Raw genomic sequence first — 25,554 nt, forward strand, 5'->3', positions numbered from 1 at the left:
GGTGTGTCCAGTATAAACTATAATGAATCCATCAGTGTATTTCAGGTGATCCACCAACATCATTTTCCAACCGGGCATGGACTGAATGTGTAACATGTGTGAAAAGTTTCGTCTCCCATTACCTGTGCACTGCACTGCAGAAGTCTGTCAGCCAGCACTCACACGGCAAGCCAGAAGGAGAATTATTGGTTGCTTTCACCAGGCAGGGATTTGGGATCCCTGAAGCCAAGTTTCCACACCGCAGGCATGCAAATCTTATGTTCTCAGACACCCACATGGAGTCTGGGAAGGGCCTTCAGCACACACAGAGCCAGCACAAGCATTGACTGCACAGCGGCACATGCAAAGGAGTGCGTGCAGCTGCCTGGCCTCACTAAGGAACTGTTAAGATAGAGTTTCATTGAATTTAGATATTTTTTTCTCCTAAGAACTAACCTTCTTGTTTCTCTCCAACCTTTACCAGCTCAGATTCTTGGCTGGGCTCGCTGATGCCGTACACGTTGGCAGCCCGCACACGGAATTTGTACTCCCGGTCAGCCTGCAGGTCCTGCACGTTGAAAGAGGTGCTGCGGCAGGTGGTGAGGTCTGTCCATTTGTTGTCCACTGAGTTCCAGATCTCCACGGTGTAGGACTGCACTGCACTTCCACCATCATAGGAGGAGCCATACCAAGAGAGAGTGAGGGAGGAACTGCGTATGTCTGATGCACAAGGTGTTCCGGCAGGTGGGTCTGGCTTATCTGCAGAAACATAAGCAAAGCACCTTGGATGAAATTGTGAGGATGAGAGACGGAACTACCATTAGGCTATAACTGGCCCTAGCTAGCAGCCCTTTTCTTTCCATTCCTTTGCTCTGCTTCAGACGTTGGTACTGCAGGAAGAAGGAGCAACTGGGCCGCAGACAGATGTACATGAATTACTCAACAGGGCTGCCAATCCCACATTGGCTTCAACACGGGTTGTTCAGTTCCGTGGGCATCTGGCTAAGCCATGGTGAAGCCTAACGCCCTTCACAGGCATCATTACAGAAAGTGGAGACCAAAACCAGTCACAGCTATGCCTGCAATCTCCCACAACAGTGCAAACCACTCCTTAGTGATCTTCCTTAGAGGAATATCCCTGTAACAGTCCCATCACTGTGATACTCTTTTTTCAGTTCCCTTCATCTGCTTCCACACTTCAGGAGAATTGATAACCTTTCGCAGCCTCATAATGTGCCACTCATCCGAGCATACCTGGGTACCAGACATACTAAAACCAGTTTGTTGGCATGAAAACAAGACCTTGAAGGGTGACAACTTTGTCTGCTAACAATTTAGTGAACAACACCTATCTGCAGTTTTTGGAAGCCTACTGCACTTTTTGGTAAGAAGGAATTCAATTTAGAGTACATCATTTCAATATTGAGAATTTTTTAATCTCATACGTATTTTGGAAATTGTTGAGGAGGTGGAAGATAAAAACTTCTGGTTTTCCTCAGTTAGAGGCTTGCTCCTGCAGTCCTTATTTGCATTATAAGATCAAATATTACCAGAACCTGGAGTGCAGATGAGCAGCCAACTATGAAAACACCCAATAAAACACAAAAACCTTGCAGTTATACAACTTTTTCAAAGTTAAGTTTAATGATTAGTTATCAAAATTAATGTTCTTCTAAGACAGAAAAATGATGACTTTTTAAAAAAATTACTGATTTAGAAAATAATTGTAGGAGTTAAGCACTTCAAAAGACTTTAAAGGGAACAAATATCTTCCTTGGAAATAATCCTCTCAGAAATAATCTAGCAAAACCTACAAAATAATGATGATGTTGATCTGGATGAACTAGTGGCCAAAGGTTGAATGAGAAATCAAAGGATGGGATAAATGAGACAAGATGAAAAGAGAAAGCCAGAAAGTGTGAGATCCTACAAACACTGGTTACACTGGACATGGACTGATAAAAATCTTGTCCCATTTTGCTCGTTAAAACTGCTAAAGGACATTATCACTTTCTCCTTAGGAAAGGCAGGGCTGACAAAGCCACTTTCTCAGCAATAAAAACATCCAAATGCTGGAGAAAACTGTTGTGGACTTTGATCAAAGCCTTACTGTGGCAGACTATATTAGTTATCCCTCCATACTCATATTATTATTCCTAGGAAAATCGCTGAACAGACAGAAATAGCCATGGTTTCTCACAAACATGCCTTTAGTTCTTGGACAGAGAAACCTCTCCTCTGACTGCTGTGGTTTTCCTCATAGAGAAGGAAATTGGGATAGTCTAATCTGACAATTAAATATCAGTGCATTATTTGGAAGAATGCAAGTTTCATTTCCCACTGATTTCCCTTTTAAAAAAGGTTTTTAATTCCTTTTAGTTCAGTTGTGATGAAAAATAGATCTCCGTCCACAACTGAAACACATTAGAAGATATATAAATAGAACTTGTTAAGTATGAGCGAAAATACTGTGAGGGAGGAAGGGAGATGGACACTAAGTTTGCCACTGCATTCAGTAGAATGCCCAGGTGGAAGAAAAAGGGACTGCCAGAATCTAGGTTATCCTTATTCATTTTGGCAACACTTAAAACACCATTCTACTAGGAGTCATCATTATACAGTATATCTCTTACTAAACACACGTGTCAGAGACCATATATCCTTAACCCCTGGAATGGCTTATTGCCCTGCTTAGTTGTCACATTTTACTCACCTCATTTCTGGCAGAATAAAAGGGACTAATAAGCATTATTTTATAGTGTAGATATAATGAACTCAATGACAGAGGGGTTATATGGTTTGTCTATGATGAGAAAGAGAGATTGTAGCAAAGATGGGAACTGAATCTTTATCTCCTGGAGCCTAAACAGCAGCACCCCTCTTCCCCATACCAGTCCTGCCTCAGCCTCCTTGGAGCTGCAAGAAGTGAGAATTCAATGCTCACACTGTTTTCAGTATCAGAACCCCTGTACCACACTACTCAGCCATCAGAGAGCTGCTTGCATGGCACAAAGGGATTGTATGATTTCAGTCAGACAGTGGCAACAGCCACCTTTTTTTTCACTACAGCTTATTACCCATGCAGACCTTGTTGGGAATGATGCTTAACCAGTCATCTGTCCTTTTCAGAATCTTTGCAGAAGAATATTCAGCTCTGTGTCTTGTTTCCCTCCTATATAACCATTACTTTATCATCTCAAGATGCAGATAGAACTTGAATAAGTATTATCCTAAATCCAAACAGAACTAGAGCAGTTCTGAGAGCAAGAGGAAATACTTGGAAGAAAAAGCTAAGCCAGTAGTTCATCACCTTACAGAGGCATCTGTTCAGGATTGTCAGTGTAGTGGTTCTCCGACACCTTCTGTGCACACAGCTCAATCTGGATGGTATGTGTTGGCTTAAAAATAAAGTGTTAGGTTGATCTAATGCTCTGCACTGAATTTTATATTGAAGGACAAAAGAGTGCCTATGTTTCAGTATTTGCAGAGCATGGTAGCCTGCTTCCTGTGCAGGACATGAAAATACATCTCCCATTGCTGACTTTCAACACACTTCTGTTTTCAAATGAAAATCTGGGCATGATTTATCAGTTGCCCAGCCCACAGTTACCTTAGTGACCCCTCTTTCCATGACTCACCTAGATAACTGCAATCCTTTTGGCCAGCAGTTTACAGAAGCAAGGCTTAGCTATGTGAGTACTGGAGAGAAAACATTCATGGCCAAGGAGACATCAGTGGCAAAGGAAATGCTACATGGCTTTAGACTAGTATGTGCTAGCCTTGGGAATATTTCTACTTTCCTAATAAATTTTTCCAGTAGGCAAAGATGAAAACCTGCAACCCCGGCTGGGCTCTATAGAGCCAGAAAGATGCATGTTTTTGTTTGAAGTCTACCATGTGCCACTGCTTGCAGGTCTGTTCAGTGCAGAAATACTGGGTGGTAGCTGCTATGGGAGATCATAAACAGGAATGAAAACCTAATCTTTGCTCTTTATTAGTATGACAGAGGTATATGTACCATTTTACCATGCTTAAAAACTATTTGATATCAGGCTGGATGGTATTCTACAGCTCTGCACATTCAGAGAATCTGCAGATGGTCTCTCCATGTGCCTGTTTTGTTTCTCACAGTTTATTCTATGGGGATTTTAAAGGTTACCGTGTATTCTTCGGTCTGTATTGAAAGCTAGAATATTTTGCCAAACTACATTCTCTTCTGGAATATGAAACCTCTATCAGCACAATTAATTGCTTCCAATAAAATTATCCTGTGGGTTGAGGAGGGATGTGGGAGACAAGCACAGTTCCCTATTTTGTCCTTTTGTTTTAGTGTTTAGTATACCATTAATGTCTCTGACCTCCCCATCTCCAATATTTCATTGCATGCCATGTACAGTCTTTGACACACACAGACATATTTCATACTTTGGCTTATGTTATGAGAGCTTTACATTGGCTTTATCGGACCGCAATTTTGTTCTTCCTATTTTGGACCAAACCATAGCTATGAAACAACATGTAAACTAGAAGGAAGGGAGAGTATTGAAAAACACACTGCTCCTTGTGAACATTTCTATAGGAGAAGGAATTAATTTAAAATACTGAACACTAACTTCAATTTCACTGTTACACTCAACAAAAGAAAATCACCATAAGATGTCTTAACTATGTGAAACTAGGGGTACCCCAGTCTTGGCTAACTTTCAGCACACACATAAAGCCTAAATTAAGATGTAGCTAAGCGTTATGATATTCTAGATTGTCGTGGTCAAACTGGCTGTATCCACACAGTCCTGTTGAACTTAGTCAGAATCCTACAAATCCCTTTGCAGCAGACAGTTCTTGCACCTCTTTTACTAGGAGCCTGATCACCTCATTTGCCTAACAGTATGACTGCAGAGGCTAATGAGGTAGTTGGAGGTTGGACAGTTAAATGCTAAGGAGGACTCAAGCACAAAGCTCCCCACGTAATCTCTTTAGGAATATCAGTAGGGCTGCCCCAAGCTGGTTTCCAAAGCCTTGTGGCAGGCAAAGGAGATGGATAAGCAGCTAACTTGGCCTCAAGCCTCACTCAGGGACTATTCTGCACAGAGACTGCATTGAGTCACAGACTCAAGCAGCACAGAGGAGACAGCAGTAGCAACTCCTATGTGCCATAAGCCATGTAGAAAGGAGGAAGAGGGGAGTGGAGGTGACATGAAGGAGGTGCTTTCTTCCCTTTGTGCTCCAGCAAACTAGGCACATTATTAAAAAACCCTACTTCTCAACAAAGGGAGACGTAAATTACCACTACCCCAGAGCAAGGAGGACAGATTCCAGTTTACTCTTTGTGGCATGTGTTCCTTGGGGCAGATGATAAGGTCATGAGCTGGCCTCACGTGAAATGTATAAGCCACTTTTAAGACCATACCAGGATTGAAACACACACTTGTTATTTACTCCCAAATTGAATTCAGCTGCACTCCTTCCTCAGACAAGTTCTTGGAAATACTTTGGTAAACAGGTTTTGATATACAGCCTGAAGTAACCTTTAATTAATTTGTATTTGTGCACTCTGAGAAGCATAAAACATAAGCATGCTCAGCCTTTAAATCATTGCTATTTATCAGACAAATTTGACTTGATGTCCTTGCTTTTTTTTTTCAGTGGTGTATAACCCAAAATTCCTTCTGATAAGGAAAGGGATTTTCTCGCTTTCTGCATAGGAGGCAAACCCACAGCTCATCCAGGACACCCACATAACATGAAACTGTGCAATCTAGAGCTCACTGCCTTCTCCACATGGCTCAGTTTACAGAGCCTTCGGAACACAAGAACCATTCCAAGAGACCAAAAAAGGCAGCAATCTCCTTATCTGAGAGCAGGGAAATGGAAATTGTTCTGCTACTTGATGTGAGGGTCGGGCTGAGCCAAAGATAGGGCTTGCTGTGCATTAAGAGCTTGGAGGGCCCTGGCTCCTAAGCAGTGATGTTGTTCCAGCAGAAAGCCTCTGAAAACTGAGAACAGCACAACCACAGCCTCTGAAAAGTTTTTTTTTTCTTTTATGAACAGAGACAGCACTGAAGCAGTGTCTCTGAAGTAGTTTTCTTTATCTCTTCTCAAAATTGGTTTGTTTTTTTTCTAAATTCAGTTATCATATTACTGTATAATACTATTATTAGCTATTGTGATATTTGTCTGCCAGATAAAGAACAGACAGAAAGAAACAATTTAATTCCATCCCACAAGCTGTTTAGCCAGAGAAGGTATTTAATATGCTGCAAAAGCCAGTTGAACACTGTCCATGCCGACAGCACTGGCAAAGCTTTCATTTGAAATCCATCAGCAGGAGAAAAGCAAAACCATAAAAGGTCATAACTGAACTCGGCATTATCGCTGACAGGGCTCAGGGTCATGGCAGACCTCACTGCTTTCCTTGGAAAACTATGCCCTGTAGCTCTTTTTCCAAGGGAGAGGAGTGCTACAAGTCGATGTATTATTACCCCTTAATACCCTGTAACAAGCATTAACACCCTTCCGCATGTCAGTGTACCATAGGTTTAGGATAAAATTATACTAGAAAATGCCTGTGTTCCCCTGCAAAACAACACAAGAGAAACTGGAATGAACAGAAATTCTCTCCTAATGAAACATGCTCCCTGGCAGAGCGGAGGACACGATGGTCAAAGTTCATTAGCTCAGAGTTTGAATTTCACACCTCCCCTGTAATATACACTGCAGACTGCTCTCACCACATTGCCCCTCCTGACAACTCTGACATAAAACTAAGTTATTTAAAGACTGCCCTTTTGAGACCTGTGGATAAAGTAGCTCACAAATACTGGTGGCCCAGAGCATCACTTTGTGCTGTTGGGGTAACTGAGGCATAAAAGAGTAAAATGACCTCGCCCAAGGACACACAGGAGAATGGAGCTGGGAATGAAACCAGAGCTCGCCACTCCCACGCAAATGCCCTCAGCACAAGAACATCTCCTTCTGCCACAGGCCTAATGGAACAAACAAATATATAATGCATTCTCAGGAGCCTTTTTCTAAACCATCTGCTCCTGTGTCTGAATCAACAAGCTGTTCGGATTACTCATGTGCTGCACATTAGGTATCTGGTTTGATAACTGATTGAATTAGAGCTCCCATACCTGTCCACTGAAAGGCAGAATAAATTTGAGGAGTTTCCCCAGTAGGACTACCAGCGGATTAGTCTCCACTGGAGTTCGGATCCTAGGAACCCTATGTTCATGTGCAGGAGTTGTGATGAATCATTTTTTAGTAACTAAGACATTCCTAGCATTTAACAGCAGGTAAAATACAGGAATTTTGTTGTGAGAAATAATCATGATATTTCCTTTTCTTCGTTAGAAAAAAATGTGAAGGTAAGTATCAGGCAAAAGTAGTTTTATGCAGGGAGTTCTACTGAAATTTCTCCCAGCACAAATGACACCGAAACCAGATGGCCGTTCAAGGAATAAACCTGGATTAGTTTACCAGCACTGATGCATAGGACAACATAAGCTGTTTTTCCTCTACACATTGTTATCTTGCTGTGAAAATTTAATTTTGATACTGCTGCAGAGTTTTGCCACCAAGCATTAGTTACTATGCTGTTGAACTACAACAGCAGCAATATAAGACATCTCTTCCTTAATTGCCAGTCTAGTTACCCTTTAACCATAAAAACAGTGACAAAAATCCTCCAGCAATCCAGAGGAATTTAAAAGGTTGAAGGTTAGAGACTGAGTCCACCCACATATTCTTACAAAATTCTTGACCCAACTGTAAACAGGGAATCACATGGATACTGCAAGATATAATTTGATGCTTCTCAAAAGAAGCAGCTTCAGAATCATTCATGTTAGCACTTCTGAACTGCAGTATTCTCTGTCAAGTGTCTATGGTTGTTCCACTTCACTGTCTGCTTCACAGATGTCTGCACTTACTTGTCCAGAGAGGGAACACAGTTTCTGCCCACCGCTGGCTTCACTCAGGCTGAGCATTGAGCACTGAGCCAGATTTCTCAGGCACTCACACAAAATCCTTGTAGAGCCACTGTGAGCTGTTGGTTCTGTTGCCACATTTCCTTGTAATAGAGTTTTAGGGCAAAGAACAAATGCTAATATAGCTTGCATGTATGTGACTTGTTGAACCAGAACCAAGCCCTTCATAGAAGCAATTCATAATCCTACCATTATGTTCAATGACTATTGGAGTTAGTGATGATCAGACCTTGTTCTCATCTAAACTTGTATTTTCTCATTTCTGTTTGGAAAGACTCTGCTCATACAGATTCTGCTAAAAGCATGGAAGTAACAGGTTCCTCACAGAAAGTAACTTCTCCATCCTAAGTCGAATAAGGAATGGAGCAGAGGAGCAGGCATTAGTGAATTCTTGCTATACTACTTGCATGCCTGTGTGCATCATGCCTGTATAGGTGTTCTTGAGTACTTGCTTTATCACCTTCCAACAGTGCATAAAGATGCAAAACACAGTATGTACACCAATGCTTAGATTAATAAAAACTCATAACTATTAACTTTAGGCCTCTTGGGGTCCAGTGACATTGTTGTCTTTTTTTGCATATATCTCCCATATAGCTTACTAATCACCATGATACTTTCATATATATATATATATATATACACACACACTCACACATACACAATACCACACCAGGAACAATACAAATCTAAGGGATTTAGACAAACAAGGTTGATCAAAATCAGCTTCCAGGTAGGTAGTACATGTGTTTCTACTTCTATATCTAAGAAAGAAAAAGACATTGCTAATATCCAAAGTATTCACCAAACACTGATCATCAGAAAGCCCTTGTATATTAGTGACTCTTTGTTATAGTCTCCAGTATAAAAACCAAGTTCCTTTTTCAGAAGTGGTTACAGATTGGGGTCTATCACATAGCTAAAATGTTCAGAATCATGAATGTGATAAATAGGTCCATATACATCCAATAAAAATTATGAAAGGAATGAATATTCCTTGCTGTCACTGTAGAGTGAGGGCTCTTCCTTGCCTAAATCATTCCTATCTTACACTAAGCTCATCAATGGCTCATTCAATAGCTTTGGCAACTCAAGTCCACTTCAATCTGACACAGCTTCTGCTGTAAATCATTAGCTCTGTCTCACATCAGACCATTTTGGTTTTGGAACAGACGTATGATGCAAAATGTCCCTTGAGAGATCACTCAGCAAGGAAATAGCTTATTTAAGAGAGCTAATCATAACAATAGAGAAGAGCTCAGCATGCACATTTTGGGACTAGTCAAATCCTTCAAAAGAAGATGTTGCTTAACTTGAATATCTCAGTTCTACTGCATGTCTCCCAGTATTATTAATGCTTATAAAGACAAAGTTAAAAAATGAATCAGTGTAAAACTCAAGGCTCAGTTCTTGTGTCTGAGTGCTGTGTGCTCATCACCACACCATCAGTGAAAAAGTCTCCTCTAACTTGTCTACATATCAGTGGTTTTGGTGTGTGGACTGCAAACAGCTCACACTGGAGGCTGAGTGTAATGGACACTGTTCATTGATACTCATTAAAATTGCAAAGGAAAAAAAATCATTAGAATAAAGTTGAGTTTCTGTCAAGAGCATCTTTTTCCATGGCCCAAACTGCATCAAATCATATATTATTCAAATGCTTTGTGTCAGAACCTCTGTGCAGTTCAATTAAGATTGTAGCTAAGGTCTGAGTCTGACACTGTGAGCAGTTAAATTTAAGACTTTAGGAGCCAAATTCAAAGGAATGCAGGGTATCTTTGTTTCCCTAAAGGTCATTATTAAAAATTATTTATAAAAATTGTACCCAGATAGAGTTTACAACCTAGGACTCAGGGTTTAAATCATAGCAGGATCATTTCTGATTTGAATCCTGGCAAATAAGCCTTTGTCCTGTGGTTGGAGGTTAAGTCAATAATGTTATTTAATGGGGTTTTTTTGTGAAGAAAGGTGTTTGACAACTGCAAGTATAAAACCAAGATCTGGGATGTTCTTAAATATCCTCAGGAAGGTATTTAGACCTTCTGCTCAAAGCAGGATCAGCTATAAGGTCAGACCAGATTGTTCAGATGCTTATCCAGTCTGAACTTGAATACCTCCAGGGATGGAGACTGCACAACTTTTCTGGGCAACCTGTTCCCTGGCATGTGTTACAGTCCAAATTTGATTTGAGAAATGCTTATTGGAGTCTTTCACATGAGAAGCTTGCCCATCAGCATGAAGGCTTTGCAAGTTGTAAGAGGTAATAATAAAAGAAATACTTCTTTATTAACATATTTATTTCACTTTATATTTTAACAAATGTCTTTGATTTGCCAAACTTCAGAACAGCCAAGCCTGTTAGCTCGATCTTCGAGAAACACAGGACTGGGTCAGCTCAGACACACTCCTCCAGAAAGCAGATGTTCTGTATTCGTAGTTTCCCTCAATACATTCAAGGCTCAGTTGTGGACTTTGGTCAGGCAGCAGCATTTTGAGCACTCAGCATACCCATGGATGAGCCTTTTACCACTAAACTTACAGGGAGGCAGCTCACACAGAGTGTAGAGCCTTATAAATAGCTGAGGCAGACAGAGCTGATCTCTAGCACCAGGACTTTCTCCACAAATGCTTGTTATGAATGTGGAGTCAGAGCAGGGAGGGCAAGTTTCTTCCCAGTACTTTGGATGGAGCAAAGAGAATGGACAGGCAGGAATTTAGGACTAAGAATGAGCTTTGATAGAGTCAGAAGTCTCAGGTTCTGTATATTCAGAGAAACATATCTTACCTATTTTGATTGGCAGGCTTTGGAGAAAAGTACTTTCCAACGTTCATGAACATTTAACACCTTTACAGGTGCAAACAGTGTGAAGGATTTTGTCTCAGTAGTTCTATTTGAACCCACTTCCTGCCAGGAAGACATTTTTGCTCCCTTTTCCCACATTTTTGAGTACCCAGATGGAAAAGTCTGGCCTTAAAATGCATGTGTAACAAACTAGGAGTCTTGAGGCCTTGTCATGCCTTCGGCAGTGCTGACATCAGCAAGATGTCTCACTGAAGAGCTGGCAATTTTGCAAGAGAGAATTTATTCTTTTTAGTTGGAAAGAGATAGCTTGTCATCAGCCAAAACACATGGCAAACTCCTGCACGTTGTAAGGATTATTCACCCAACTCTCCCAAAAGCATCTCTGGGAATCCCACTGTTCTCTGGCACATTTCTTAGGGAAGAGCAAAGCAGGAGGCTGAGATGTAGCTTTATAAGGTTATAGAATTCAAAGACTTTCCAACCAATTAACTCCAAAGGACATAAACCAGTGACTTATATAATAGTGAGTCAAGGCTCACACAACGACAAGATAACAGGAATTGTTGGCCTAGTTCAGCTGAAATAATCCATCTTGCCCAATAACCTACTATAGTCAGTGGCCTGCACCAGTTGTCTAGGAAAGAGTGAAAAGAAGGGACATGTAAAGAGCAATTAATCTCCTTTCATTCTTCTAGCTGCTAATCAGCTGTGTTGGGGCTTTGGAGCCAAATGCTGCACCCAAAACAATGTATACGATGATTACTCAAGGACCAGTTTTTCCTAGTGTTCATTTTTAACTGAGCTATACTTCTGACCTGCACAACCCACTGTTGGAAGGGGTAGTACAATTTATCTGTGCATCATGTGAAAAATTACTGATTCTATTTTCTTCTATTCCTGAATTCTCTGGCACGTTGCTGGAATCTGCTTGATATTTATACTCATTCATTCAGCTATCTTTTAAGCCACAGACTGGATGAAAGAAATTCATTTAAACAATCAAGAGACCTTTACTGGCAACATGTAGAGCAGTGTGCAACCAAGGGACATTCACTCTGTAGCGGTGGATATTGTACTTGAAAGTGTGATTCTACTGTTAAAGTTCATATGTTATTTACTGGATTTCTGGAATGAATTTCCAGTTCAACTTGGGTTAAACGCATTTTGCCATTGATTTCATTGGAGTCAGGTACTCGTCTTTGGCCTTACACCCGTGTTTCTTCCCCTGCTCACAGTCCCCATGGCTGCCAGCACAGCAGAGCCAATGCAGTTACAAGTGGTGACTGGGATGCAGCCTTGCTGGTGGAACTATAATTCATCCAGCTACCTGGGGGGAGCTCTACCCCACCTTATGTCATAAACCCCCTGCAGGCCACAGGTAACAGAACCCAGAGACAGCCCCATCCCATGGATCAATATTTTACACCAGTCGCCATCTTTGCTTGTAGAACTTCCCTAGATTTCCCTGGAAACTCTTTGCTGTGCAGCCACACCAAGGTGGGTCCATCAGCCCTTTCAGAGCTAGATGTCACAGCTCTACATTTTGGCTGATACTCCAGCTAGCCAGTCTAGAACCAGGCTGCAGGTTTATCTGCAAACATACTGCAGCCTACAAGTATCTGCAGCTGTCCACAGCCTGCTGCAACAAACCTGATAGCCTGGAAGGGTCATCTGACAAAGCTATTTGAAGCTTTAAGTTACGTGTGGAAAAAATATAAAGCCCCTACATATGAAGAGCTTCATATTCCAACCAGAGCACCTCTGTTCCCTGCTTTCTGTCACTGTAAAACAGCAGACAATTGTAGGAATTTAAATTAAAAGGACAAAATGTCCCTCCCCCAAGCAACAGGATGTTTTCAGTTGTATAGACTTTTAGAAACTATCTCAATCCATCCTGAACTAACAGTTTTAAAATTGGCAGTTCAGCAAACATCTGGATGCTGCAAACATTAAATGGGAAAAACAAGTGGTATCTAACAAAAAATGGAGACAGGAGCTGTTTTTATCTTGTGGGTGGATTTTTATTTTTTTTAAGTCTGAGCTATTTATATCTTCATCTGGAATTGGAAATTTTTCAAAATAAACACAGTATAGCCCTAATGAACTTGCTTATAGTCCTTATTACAATGTCACTGCCTAGTTCAGATATTTTTTGAAGTACTAGTTTTTTATTTTAGTGTTTTTAACTTATCTGATTATTTTATTTAATTTGTTGTGTATCCTTATATGCAATTCAAATGATGTCTGAAGAATGAGTATATATATAAAATATTATCATGGACTTACCAACAACTGTAAGGTTGACTTGTGCTTGTCTACTGCCAAGTTTGTTCTCTACAACTAGGGTGTAACATCCACAGTGTTCCTGCTTTGTCGATGATATTGTTAGCTTGCTGCTGTTTTCATCATTCTCAATTTTAATATATTCATTTTCTTTAATCTGCCAAATAAAAAAAAAGTTATAAATTTCTTCATATCTGAAAGAGCTCAAAATGTTATCATATTTAACATTATCTGCAGATAACTTTATCACAGAAGTGAAAAAGTGCAGCTGCTAAACCGTGTAATCAACACAAAGAATCTAGAAATCCAGTGGAACATTATAATGACTCCAGTCCTGCAAAGGCAACAGGGAGCATTATTGTTACTGGAACGCCACTAAAGACCAGGAGTTTCACTTTTCTAACTTCTCTTTGACAAGCTGAAAGTGGAAACTGTGCAATTGTCAAAAGAGCAAAGTTTGGTCTCAGGTATCTCACAGAAACCACAGTGGACCAATGGTTTAGCCCTAGTTCATTTGGCATTCCCCTACAGAGGCCGAATGTGCAAATCATCCATGGTTGTGACTTTTGCCCTCTTGTCTTAACCAGCCTTATTCTGTACCTCCACATAAACCAGAGCACACAGTTTCTTGGGTTTGAACAATTAAAGATGATGTTGACTGAAATGGAGATGTAATGCTACAGCTGTGCAGAGAGACATTCAAAGAGCAGAATGAGCTCCCCCATAGCATTTTTCTGCAGAAGCGAAAATCAAAATCTCTGCTGAATACCATGGGCATATTATGAACTAGTTTTTAATTGAAACAGAGCTATCATAGCATAAATGGCCAAGGTGACTTAGATTTTAATCAGTATTAGCTTGAGACATGACAGATTATTTAAAAAGCGCATAATGCTACACTGCAATTAGAGAAGCTGTACACTGTGTTCTTATGAAGCAGACAACATAATGTCAATGCCCTTCTTCCTCCCACCACTTCCTTCTTAGATAAGTGACTCTTCTCAGAATTTCATTAAAAATGAAGACTATTTAGTTTGCCTTATCTTGTCTCATATATCCAGAGAACAGAAATTAAAAGTTTAAGAGCAGGACTTTCTCTGCTCTTTCCTCAACTGAGATACTACACATGCACTGCCATATGCCCAAAAGTAACCTGAGAAAGATTCTCCTACAATAACTCAGACAGAAAATTAACAAATGGGATTAAGTAGGATTACAGTTTAAATTATACTGAAAGTTGCTCTGCTCTGCCCCCACACTTGTGAGATTCTAAACTCCTTATGTTTTGCTTCATTAGAATCAACCAAAGGGTTATAGCAGAACTAGATGTGTGTTATTTAGAGAAAGCCCTGAAAGGATGCTCAGTGGCTTGCATCGGTTATGGGGAACATGAAACTGGATCCCTGTGTTCCCTGGCTTTGAAAGGCTTTCCCCTCTTCAGCTGAGCTCAGCTCCAGCATCCCTCCACTACACTGCTACCACATACAACAGCATGGGTCACAAATTTGTGACATTCCCTTTCTTCAAGCGAAAGGTATTTGTCTGGAATATACCTGTGAGTGGCTCTCTTGCACCTGAAGGAATATGAGGAAGGAATGTGGAGAGGACAAGTTCCTTGGCACAATGCAGCAAAGAGTGGAAGGGCTGAAATCACAACTCACTTCCTCCTGGGTCTGCTCAAATAATGAGTATGAATAACCCCCAGCAAATTGTTAAAACACTTGGCTGATTTTCACTTTTAGGATTGGGAATGGAACAGAGCTGAAATCAACCACATTTATAGAAGAGGAAGAAATCCAAGCATAAAACAATATGTAGTGAAGTATAAGAGAAAAATAAAGCAAAATAATGGTGCAGCACAGGACATAGTAACTGGCTCCCCATTTAAAGTAATAAATGAGAGATTGCTGCCCTCACTTGTCCTCCTACAGTTTTTAGTAGCCTTCCTGAAGTTTTTTTTCCTTTTCTATCTCATTTGCCATAATGAACCATATAAAAATTTTTATGTAATTTTAATGTATGTTTTTGCAATACTTTGCCTCATAGTGAATAACTAAAAAGAAAGTATAAAGATGGTAAAAATAGAATTTTACAAAGGAAAAAATATGTTGAATCACAGATTATGGATCTAATATGGGCAATAGGAGCTGCCAGACTCTGTTATCATATAGATCTTGTATATAAAAAAGGCCTTCAAATCTATGTAAATAAGATTATGGTATTCAAAAATTAACTCAGAATTCTGCACAAACCAGAAACTTATTTTTGAGGGTACATTTTACCTAAATGCTAAGATAGCGTTTAGCAAAACCATACAATGAATGTCACTGGAGCTTCTGAGACCTATTTTTTGTGGAAAGAAGTAGTTAACTACAGAAGAAGTAATAGTCTTGAATAGTAGTAGTCTTGAAGCTAAAGAATTTTAAGAAAATATAGGAGTTCAGGAAAAAACCCACCCTTTTCCCTAAAGTAAGAGATTATTTGGAGTTAGGAAGGATGGACTCTGGAATACCCTTTGCACTAGCAAGCTGTTTTGAATTCTTTCAGTTAAATGCTGACACATCTGGATTTAAAGTCTAAACTTCCTTCTAGGAGGAGATGTTTTTATTTATGCTCTATAGAGTGCATAACAAGTTCAGAATAAAGTAAACAGAATAGCAGCTCCAGTACATATTTATACTTGCTCTGTCCTAACATGACACTTCATCTTCCAGTTTGAACTTGCATATTGTGTTATTTAATTTAAAGTGGTTTGATTCTAAGTTGCTTCATTATAGCAACTCGCTTCAGGAGCTGCCCTTACGGACACATGTATTATAGTTTAAGTATATTAATTCAACTAGAAGGAACTTTGAACCCAGAGTGTGAGGGCACTCATGCCATGGATTGCTGTTGTGCCTTGTAAGGTGATATTTGTGTTGTCATACAATTCACTCAAGCTTTTTATATGGCATTTTGCCCCCCTGACATAATTTTAGGCTTAGTATCAATGACGAAGTCATTTTTGAAGAACAGAAGTATCTCCTGTGACAGATACTTTTCAGATACCTATATATTTTTCATCACCTATCCTTTAATTACATGGTCTAAGTCTTTTCACAAAGAAAAGGTAATTTGTTATAGGAGGATACAGGCAGAAAAGGGTTTAAACTGTAGGAAGAAAAATTTGGGTTTGGCATCAGGAAAAAAAATTCTCCCACTGTGGATATTTAAGCACTGCAATAATTTGCTAATGGAGGTTGTGAAATCTTCATTAGTGGAACTTTTTCAGCAGAGATGAGGAAAATATTTGTCAGGAATGACATGGACTTTGCCAGTTCCTCAGGAAGGGAGATGGACAAATGGGAAATGGTCATTGGTGCTCCTTTCCAGCTCTACTTTTTCAATGATTGTTAAAGTAGACCAAAAAACAATTTACCTCCTTACGAAATTTCATCCAGGTGCAAGTTATGGGTGCTGTTCCTACCACCTTGGCAAACAGTTCCACTGATTCACCTGCACGGACTTTTCTGTCTTCTGGGAACTGAGTAATCTGAGGAGGAGCAGCTGATGGGAAAAATAAAATAAATAAAATCTCTCTTTAGGTTTCTATACTTTAATTTTTTTAAAAAATTCAAAACACATACATGTCTCAGCTCACCTGTTTCAGAGCAGCATTTGAAATCCAGATTAACAGCTACATGTTGTTTGCAATGAAACAATTCTGTGGACATTGTTAATTCTAGTGGAGTGAAGCAATAACAACCTATCCACCCGAAGTTTGCCCATGCAAAACCAAGCTACAGACATCCAAAGGACAAAAACATTTAGACCTACCACTAGTTCCAAATAGACAGCTTATGAAATTTTTTTGTTGTGTTTTTTTTTTTTTTCAGAAAAACTTATTTTTTTTCTTTTCCACTTTGTATTTTTGAAGAATGGCTCCAGTTAACTTCTTATCAATCTCCATGTGTGGAGGGGCTCTGCAAACCTACTCCCTGATGTCATTAGCAGCACTCAGAAAAATTTAAGATTCGAGACCTGTGAAGATTCCGGCTTCAGTAGCCAGATAAACATTATGTGGAACAGAAACATCATGAGAGACAAGGAAGGAATTTGGCGTCTTTATCCATCACACTAAATTTTCTGGTGAGCAGTGATGAATCATTTTGTTTGTGTATTGCAGTGCTTCTTTTAAACCTTGCCGTCCCATTCATACTTCTCTGTTCCCGAATCAGACATTTCTCCTCCTCTTCCCTCTCACTGCCTGAGTATCAATAGATGGCAGAACATCTCTTCTGCTAATAGTGCTACATCCTTGTCTCTCAGTTGTGATACTGAGTGTGTCAGACCCCGGTCCCCGGTAGCTGCTGGGGTCAGGTGCCAGAAATATCATAGGCCAGACAACTCCAGGGTGAAACCTGTACTCTTGCTTTATAAAAGCAGCACAATAAAAAAATATTCTTGTGTGTGTGTGTATTGGAGGGGAAGGGGGCAGACTTGAGGACATATTGACAGAAATGGTAAGAGGCACTCCCTAATTAGAATGACCTCACTGCCAAATATAACATTCCTTTCCAAAGCACAGGGCTACTGGGCATGAAAAAAGTGCTTTCTTTTCCTTTTCAATGTAATTAAAACAAAGAGGACTTCCCCTCGATCCTCTAGACTTTTTCTTTGAAAAGTCTTTTTTAAAGTATCTGAAGGAAACTAGGCTGAGGCACATATCTGGTGTACAAAACAGCTCAAACAGTTTAAAAGTCTGACAAAGTTTTAAGACACTGAAAGCAGGTTCCTATAGAGGAAATTTCCATGCAACTTTTAATATAGATAGCTTTGCCTAGGAGACTGCAAACACATGAACAGGCTACCATAATGCCAGTGATGAGGAAAAGTAGAATCTATCATCCTATCTGTGATAGCTACTCATCCAGAGGTGGCATTCTGTGATACACAGAAAAGTCTCTTTTCACAGAAGGCCAGGGTATGTTGTGGATATATAGAAGGGCACGAGCAACACACTGCTCCTAGTGTTTTGTAGGACCCTGTCTCAGACAGACCTTGCTATAGTTTATCTGATAGTAACTTCTTTGGATGCTCATAATTTGATTCTTAGTACAGTGTAACCTCATAAACAACTCTGAAAAGGGTCTTACCCACCATTTAATCACATATACAAACAAATATATTAGGTGAACAGCTGTACTTGGAAATGTGGGTGACGTGCAACAAACTACCTGCTTTTGGAGGAGTCTTTGGAGCCGGTTTCTTCTTCACCGTTGCTTCGCCTAGTTAAAAAAAAAGACAAAAAAAAACAAACAAAAAGCAAACCATGTTAATTCAAAGGTGAGCTTTGGGAGGCACCAGATTAACTACAAACATCCATATCAATACCTTGTTGGCACTGGAAAATATAACATGATCTTCCAGCATATTAAACTTAAGAATTAAAAATACTTTCTAAAAACACTTTTAGTATCCTGAATGATCCTCAGAATATTCACAGTTAAAGCTGAAACTTTTAAAAGAATCAAAGAAATCTGCTACATGTCTCCCATGATCTGTCATAGTCCATTCCTTATAGCAGTTTAACTGGGGTTAAACTGAATTTCTGCTCAGATTTCCAGCATAATCAATGCTGAATGGGCTCAGTTAACACCATGTACTGCTTGTCATACCATTTGTGAGCTAGGAAAGAAACAGTGATATACGAACAGTAAATACTAGTATCACCCCTATGCCTCATCCTATTCCCTAAACAGGTATAAATTTTGGCTATATTCACACACACACAGAAAAGGGTCATGGCAACAAAAATATGGCTTAGAACTTGAAATCTGGACATGTAAAAAAGATAATGTTCTACAAATTGTGAATTGTAAGCAGAAACACAGTTGAGAAGACAGGTAGGTAGAAAATGGACTATTAACTCTTTTTCACAAAACAAGAACTAGAGGCCACCCAATTAAATTACCAGGCAGCAGGCATAAAAGAAACAGAATTATTTTTAAATACAACATGCATAATCTGTACTCACAGACATATAAATGTTTTACAATACAGAAACATAAACAGGTTCAAAAGCACAAATTAATCGGAGTTAGGTCTAGTGGGGGCCATGAAATGTGACAGTTTGGATGCTTTCAAACCACTGAATTCCAGAAGTGGAGGAGCTCATTCCTTTTTGAGCACTCTCTTTTTGTCTGCTGTCCTAAGCATCCTTGTCAGAGGATGGTGTCTGCTGTGAAAGAACATTCCGTATTTCCTTATATAAGCTCAAGTAGGCAGCTTGATTGCAGTAGTCTGGCTTTTAAGATGTCATTGCCTCCAAGGGAAGCAGGATGTACTAAGTGCTTTAGAATATCTGGCAGAATATACATAGGTGCCTAGTGATAGCCATAACAGTCTGAAAAGTTTTGAATTTTTTTGTTCATTGTTTTCTTTATTTACTAAAGTTATTTCAAATTAGAAAGACGCTGAGTAGCAAAAAAAATCACCCTAAATTCACCAAGCCAATAAAAGCAGGATTTTTATTTTAACCCCTTTAACTGCAGCAAATAGAGCTGATACCCCAGAACTTATCATCTGATGCCCCATGAAACTTGGCAGCCATGAGCTGCAAAATTACCGTGGGAGTTTAATGCTATAGCTCAGGCAACAGAAAGATATGAAGACTGAATTTAAGTTTCAGAGTAATTGGACATAGTAGGTGGTGTGCTGTAGGTTACGAAAAGACCAAATTATTTCAAAACTACCTAATGGTTTAGCTGTCAACACCAGTGTTTATTCAGTTCATTCTGGAGAATATTTCACTATGCAGTGAATACAGAAAAGTTTTTGCAACCTTTCCTTTTATAAACCTCTATTTTATTGTGATTTTCTCTCAAAGTTTGCTTAGCTTTCATATGTTCTGCCTTTATTGATTTTGTAGGAACTAGAAACACAATAAGGGAGAGGTAGGATATTCTTGCAGTATTTATGGCTGAGTCAGAAAAGAATAGTTGCATATTTCCCAAGGAAGCCTTTCTTCGATGACTGTCAGCTCAACAGGACAGGTTAAAGGATAAGATGAGAACTTGTGAGGTGTTTATCCTGGTGTAACTGGACCTCCAGGGCATGAGCTGCGTATCTGTCCTGCTGCATCTTCCATGTGGACTTCATGCTTTTTAAATTGAGGCCTTCAAGGAGTACAACTGTGATTAAAGTGACCCACTACTCTTTGGACCACCAGCAGAGTGACATGCACCCTGACTGCCGTAGTAAGTGACAGCAAATACATTTCCACATCCTCTTTCCTGCCAAAGCTAGGAACAAAAGCGACAAGTAGTGTTTTCAGAGCAGCTTTCCTCTTTGTCATTGCATGGTCACACCCTGAGCTAAAACTCTTATTTCAGGTTGCAGCCATATTCCATGGATGAAACTACTTTTATTTTGAGGTGCCATCTGGAAGAGCTGTAGAGTCTACCATCTGCTCTTAAACATTCCTATTAATGCAAATAATGCATTAGTTACTCATTAGATGCACAATCTCATGTAAATTAACTCAGTTATATGATTTAAAAATGTGTAAACATTTTTGGTTTTGTGTGTGCTATATTTAGAGAAAAACAGACTCTCTGCTTTTCTCTAAACTGAGAATGAAGTAGCTGTTGGGTCTCTCCTCGGAGCTCCAATGGCTTGCAATACAAACTACAATAACACAAATTTGTTTGCCTCCACACTACATTAAGCTTGATATGAACAAAGAGCAGCAATGATGAAGGAAAAGCACCATTTGTGAAATGCCATCTTGGGTTGCAGAGTTTTTGTTGCTGTTTTTCAGAAATGTCACTTCAGACAAATAGGACAACAACCAACTTCCTGAATCCAGTATGATTTTCACTCAGCTCTTGGCCTACATTGCATATTTGTTGCAGTACCTCAGTAAACAAGCAAAGTGCTGGTGGAGTCATCACACTCTCCAAATGTTCATGTTTCACACTGATTCTTTAATGTCTCTAAAGCTTTCTTCCTCCTGGCTGACAATGTAATTCTCTTCCTTTGCACAATAACTGCACAAAATGGACATCTATATACTCAGATACCCCTCTCACTTTTCTCTGCCTATTATCAACCACTCAGTTCATCACGGAAGGGATCCCAACTGCATAATTTGTTCATTCACAACTACAGTCAGTGACATTCAATTCATCACATTAACAAGAACAATGATTCTATACATGCTAGGATGTATAATGAAGCACTAGGTTCATTTACCCTGTAAGTGGAGTAAATTCATGGTAAACCTCCTAGCCCTGGAATAACCAAGGCAGCAAAGCAGAGATCATGAACGCATCATTTCATTCAGCTAGGGTACTTCCTTTTGTAAGTAAATAAAATTTTTTTGTTTAAATTTTAGTTTTTACCCACCAGGACACTATATTCACTTAACTGAGGATATACAGACTGTCACTGGACTTCATCAAACCATGCAGGTTTGCTGGAAGGTCTGGCTGAATATCCTGTTTTGCAGACACAAATAGCCCTGAGCAGAAATGAAAGGCAGGGATGGGGTAGAAGGGGATGAGTACAAGGACAAGTCTCTGGCTCTGTGAAGCCATCTTCTTTGGCTAATAGTGTTTACTCCACTGTTTGTAGATCTTCCTTGAGAATACCAGCTCATCTTATGCATCTTTTTGAAATGCAACTGTTGTTTCAAAAGCTGCTGGAGACAGTGAAAAAATCTAATAAAATTACCAAAAGTTCACAAGGTCAAATGACTGTTTTCATTAAAATATTTGAGCTTCTTGGAAATGTTAGTTCAAGTCTGCTTCTGCTGCGTTTTTTTTTTAAAGACGGTTTGTCTCTCTTTTGATATTTACATTGAAATAGGCTGAAGCTGAAAACCAGTCTGGAAGAAAAAGGACTAATATTCCCTCCTTAAATGAATCTGCCTTCTAGAAACAACTTAACATAAACATTAAAAGGCTGGTATTTACATAACTTTATAGGCAGGTTTGCTTCTTAGAGAGCTTGTGTTTGAGTGGGGGGGACATAAACTAAAAAAGGGAAAGATCCCATACAGGCTGTGAGCTGTGGGACATTTGGTTGTGCTATTCCTTTCCCTGATGGTGTATTTGTGAGAGCAGATATGTTCAGAGCCTCTGTCTTTCTTTTTTGCTTCCCTTTTTTGGAATTTTACTAAAAATAGGCATAGACCTCCCCTGAAATGGCTCTCTACACAACTTGCTTTCATAAAGCATGAAGTAAAACTCTTAGGATCTGAAAAAAAATCAGTATTCAAGATAGTATTTCCAACTAATCCATGATTCCTACTGTCTTCCCCAGCGGACATGCCTAAAATTATGTGCACGTCCTCTCTAGTGATGGATTTCAGCACCTGGTAAACAAGTACAGTTATTGCCCAACTGGGTTAACATAAGGATGTTATCCCTGCTTCTGTCTGCTCATGGAATAGCTCAGGATAGGAGAAGGGCTGATGATTAGGGCACTCTAATACTACAGACACATAGGAAACAATTTTCCCCTCATGCAAAACATGTCAAGATTTCATCCTCAGAGTTCAAGAGAAACTGAAAAAAGAAGTCATGTCTGTAAGGTGTCAGACACTACGGTAAGAAGAATATTTATGGAAAATTTATGGAAAGCCGAGATTCAAGTATCTGCTCCTTCTTCCCCATCTCACTTGAATCCTTTGGACTTATAGGATATGATATTATGAGGTCTCTCTTTTTCACATGTAAATGAATCCCTTCAGTGTAATCTCTTTAAAAGCCTTCTGGGGGTAGATATCAGGGCCTGAATCAAAGGTGACTGTTTGTCTGTAAAGTTTCACTACTCCTTGCTATGCTAAAAAACATAGAATGACTGACAGCTAGAAGTGCAGAAAAAATAAAACACTTGGCCTTGTGGTCAAGGCAATGAATTATTCTGCTCTATACTCGTTTCACCCACAGACTTAGTTGATGGTACAAAAACTTGTTACAGGTATTAGCACAGACAAGATAAAATAGGAGAAAGATGATGGCTACAATTGTAGCAGAAAAAGACAACACATCATTATTTACCAATTTGTTCATAAATCCACGAACCTATGCTAATTGCTAGAGAGTAAAATGACAGTCATAATGCACCAAACACCAGTAGCCTGAAAAGGTTTGGAAGCTTTAAAAGTTTTGCTACATTGCTTCTCAAAGAGCAAGTTTCTCATAATATTTAGTATGTAAATATAATAAAACAGAAAGCAACTCTGATTAAATTTGATGAGAAGCAGAAATTAGAAAACTAAATTCCATACAAGTCAGTTATTTGAGTTTGTGTGCTTCAGAACAGTTTTTAAAAGCTTTTATTTTATTTTTCATTAAAAACAACTGTCATTTTGTTGCAACATCTCATATTTAGTTTCTAAATCACGCAGAGATTGTACTCCAATTGAAAAAAAATACAGACTCCTCCGTCTCAAAATAAAAATAAAACCCAGGAAATACTCACTTTTGCATTGCAGTCACAAGAGAGCTAGCATATACTAGCTTCAATAATGTGATATGGTACACTGAAAATAACTCAGTATTTGAAAACAGCTCGGGTGGAGGAATAAACAATTCCATAGCAGTTGAGTAGCAGAGTGCTTGAGCAACCTCTGCAATTAAAGCAAATCTGAGCAGCGCAGAAGAGATCCAGCATCAAACAGAGCTTATAAACAACCCAGGTCATGTGAATTCCACTAAAATTCCTCTTGGTGGGAGCCAGACAGCAATGTAAGTTTCTTAAATATAATTTTCACATTTCCCATGTCCTGCAAGAACATGTACAATTAGATGGCAAAACGCTGTGACCAAGTGTGTAGGAAGAGGAATCTAAACTAGGTTACTGGCTACCAGTCCATTACACAGGAAAATACTGTCAGGTCATCTGCACATTCAGGACCTCCAAATGGTGTCAGTGGGAAAAGCTAGGTACTATGTGCTTTTTGCACACTAGTGAAGCCATTGGATTTAGGCCCCTGTTTTATAGAGAAGAGACTTTGGTCAATGCTTCTATGACATGCCTCAGATCTGCAATTTCGGGTCAATGACTGAACTGGAAATTAATGATGCATGGCACCTCTTCAAGGCTATGTTACAGTAACTATCCATTTTTCTCTGTATGAGACAGTCAATAAACATTTTGTCTTCTTCTCTCAACATACAGATATGTAGGTTGGACTGCATGAAATACCCACGGAAAATACTGTTCTGTGCCAACATTAACTCAGAAAATATCACTACGGTGAGAGCTGTAAAGTAACTTGGCAGAAGTTCAAAATGCCTACCCAGAATTAGTGAAGCAGGGCTGAACTGGGCACTCAGGGGAAGGTATTTGGACAACAAATTAGTTGTTTCTCCATTGCTCACTTTATATGTACAGTAACTGAATTTTCTTTTCATCTGTGGTGCAACTAACCTTCAGTCTCACCAAGTTAAATCTTACATTGCCTTTTTACTTCAGCCCAACTTGGCTGTGAGGCCCTGTGGCACCCTTGGGCCCCAAACCTGAGGAATGAAGGCAGCACCTTTCATAACCCAGAGTTTCAGAGAAATCCTATTTAGGTCTTAAAAATAGCTAATGGCAATTTGATTTACATATACTAAAAGCGGAATTTTCGGCTTCTCTTAGGAAAAAAGATTAATTTTTCCTTGAAATGTTTGGTCAGAAGCTTCACTGAAAACATAAGTCATGTTGTTCCAACACACTAAGTACTTGCACTCACTGTGCAGAAAATGTCTTGGATCTTGCAGCAGCCAGGAGCAGAGCAGCATGAGCCTTCTGGGAAATGAATGGGACTAAGGGAACTGGCTTGGATAGCTTCTTTGACCCTCAAAAGCATCTCAGAGACCAAAGAGGTCAGGAGAAGTACAGTCACCAAATCACAGCTGCTATCCAGCCCTCTTATTTTTGTAATTAAAAGAACATCTCTGACTTGATCAGCTTCCTTAGCAATTGAGTTCTTCACTTAGAAAGTGGCAAGTTTTATACTTGGGACAAAACAATCTGACATGAAATTAAGATTTGAAACATTTGACATTAATTAATGCCGTGCTTCATATTATTTCCATAGAATGGAAATCAACAGAAAATTGGAAGCATTTACTGGCTTAGTTACATATTATCTAAACTGGATGCATCAAGTTTAATGGTTTAATGACATTTTCTTAAAATGGTGTTTGCAGACTTGGATTTTCTGACAAGATTGTTTATTGAAGAGTAAATAACAGAACTGCATGTTAATCACTTGGCCACTGATTCATAATTTTTCCATGGCAATTAATACTTAGAATTCCCCCCACTAGGAAAAGAATATATTAACATGATAAGGAGTCCTGCCTAACACATTTACTTTCATGTTCCAGAGATGCCACTGGGCAGCCTTGTATTCAAGTACCAATAATGCTAAAAATTCAGATCAGGGAAGATAACAGCGCAGCCTTCCAGAGGATTTGATCTGGACAGTGTCACTGGTGACATTTTATTCAGAACCAT

At 39.3% G+C, this 25,554-nt stretch overlaps 1 protein-coding gene across 5 annotated transcripts in view; it reads right to left on the minus strand.

Moving 5' to 3' along the window:
* Window positions 1-25,554, minus strand: part of MYLK (myosin light chain kinase) — a 205,509-nt gene that overhangs the window by 30,403 nt on the left and 149,552 nt on the right. For 4 of the 5 annotated variants that reach the window (XM_032693456.1, XM_032693454.1, XM_032693458.1 and 1 more), the window contains 4 exons: window positions 18,270-18,323; window positions 16,475-16,602; window positions 13,060-13,213; window positions 436-738 (listed from right to left, as the gene is read on the minus strand). In XM_032693456.1, coding sequence (XP_032549347.1) covers window positions 436-738; window positions 13,060-13,213; window positions 16,475-16,602; window positions 18,270-18,323 — 639 coding nt within the window. The remainder of the gene's footprint in view (window positions 1-435; window positions 739-13,059; window positions 13,214-16,474; window positions 16,603-18,269; window positions 18,324-25,554) is intronic. The other variant, XM_032693455.1, reaches the window with a different exon arrangement.

The sequence above is a fragment of the Chiroxiphia lanceolata genome, chromosome 7 (assembly GCF_009829145.1).
Source record: "Chiroxiphia lanceolata isolate bChiLan1 chromosome 7, bChiLan1.pri, whole genome shotgun sequence".
NCBI lineage: Eukaryota > Metazoa > Chordata > Aves > Passeriformes > Pipridae > Chiroxiphia > Chiroxiphia lanceolata.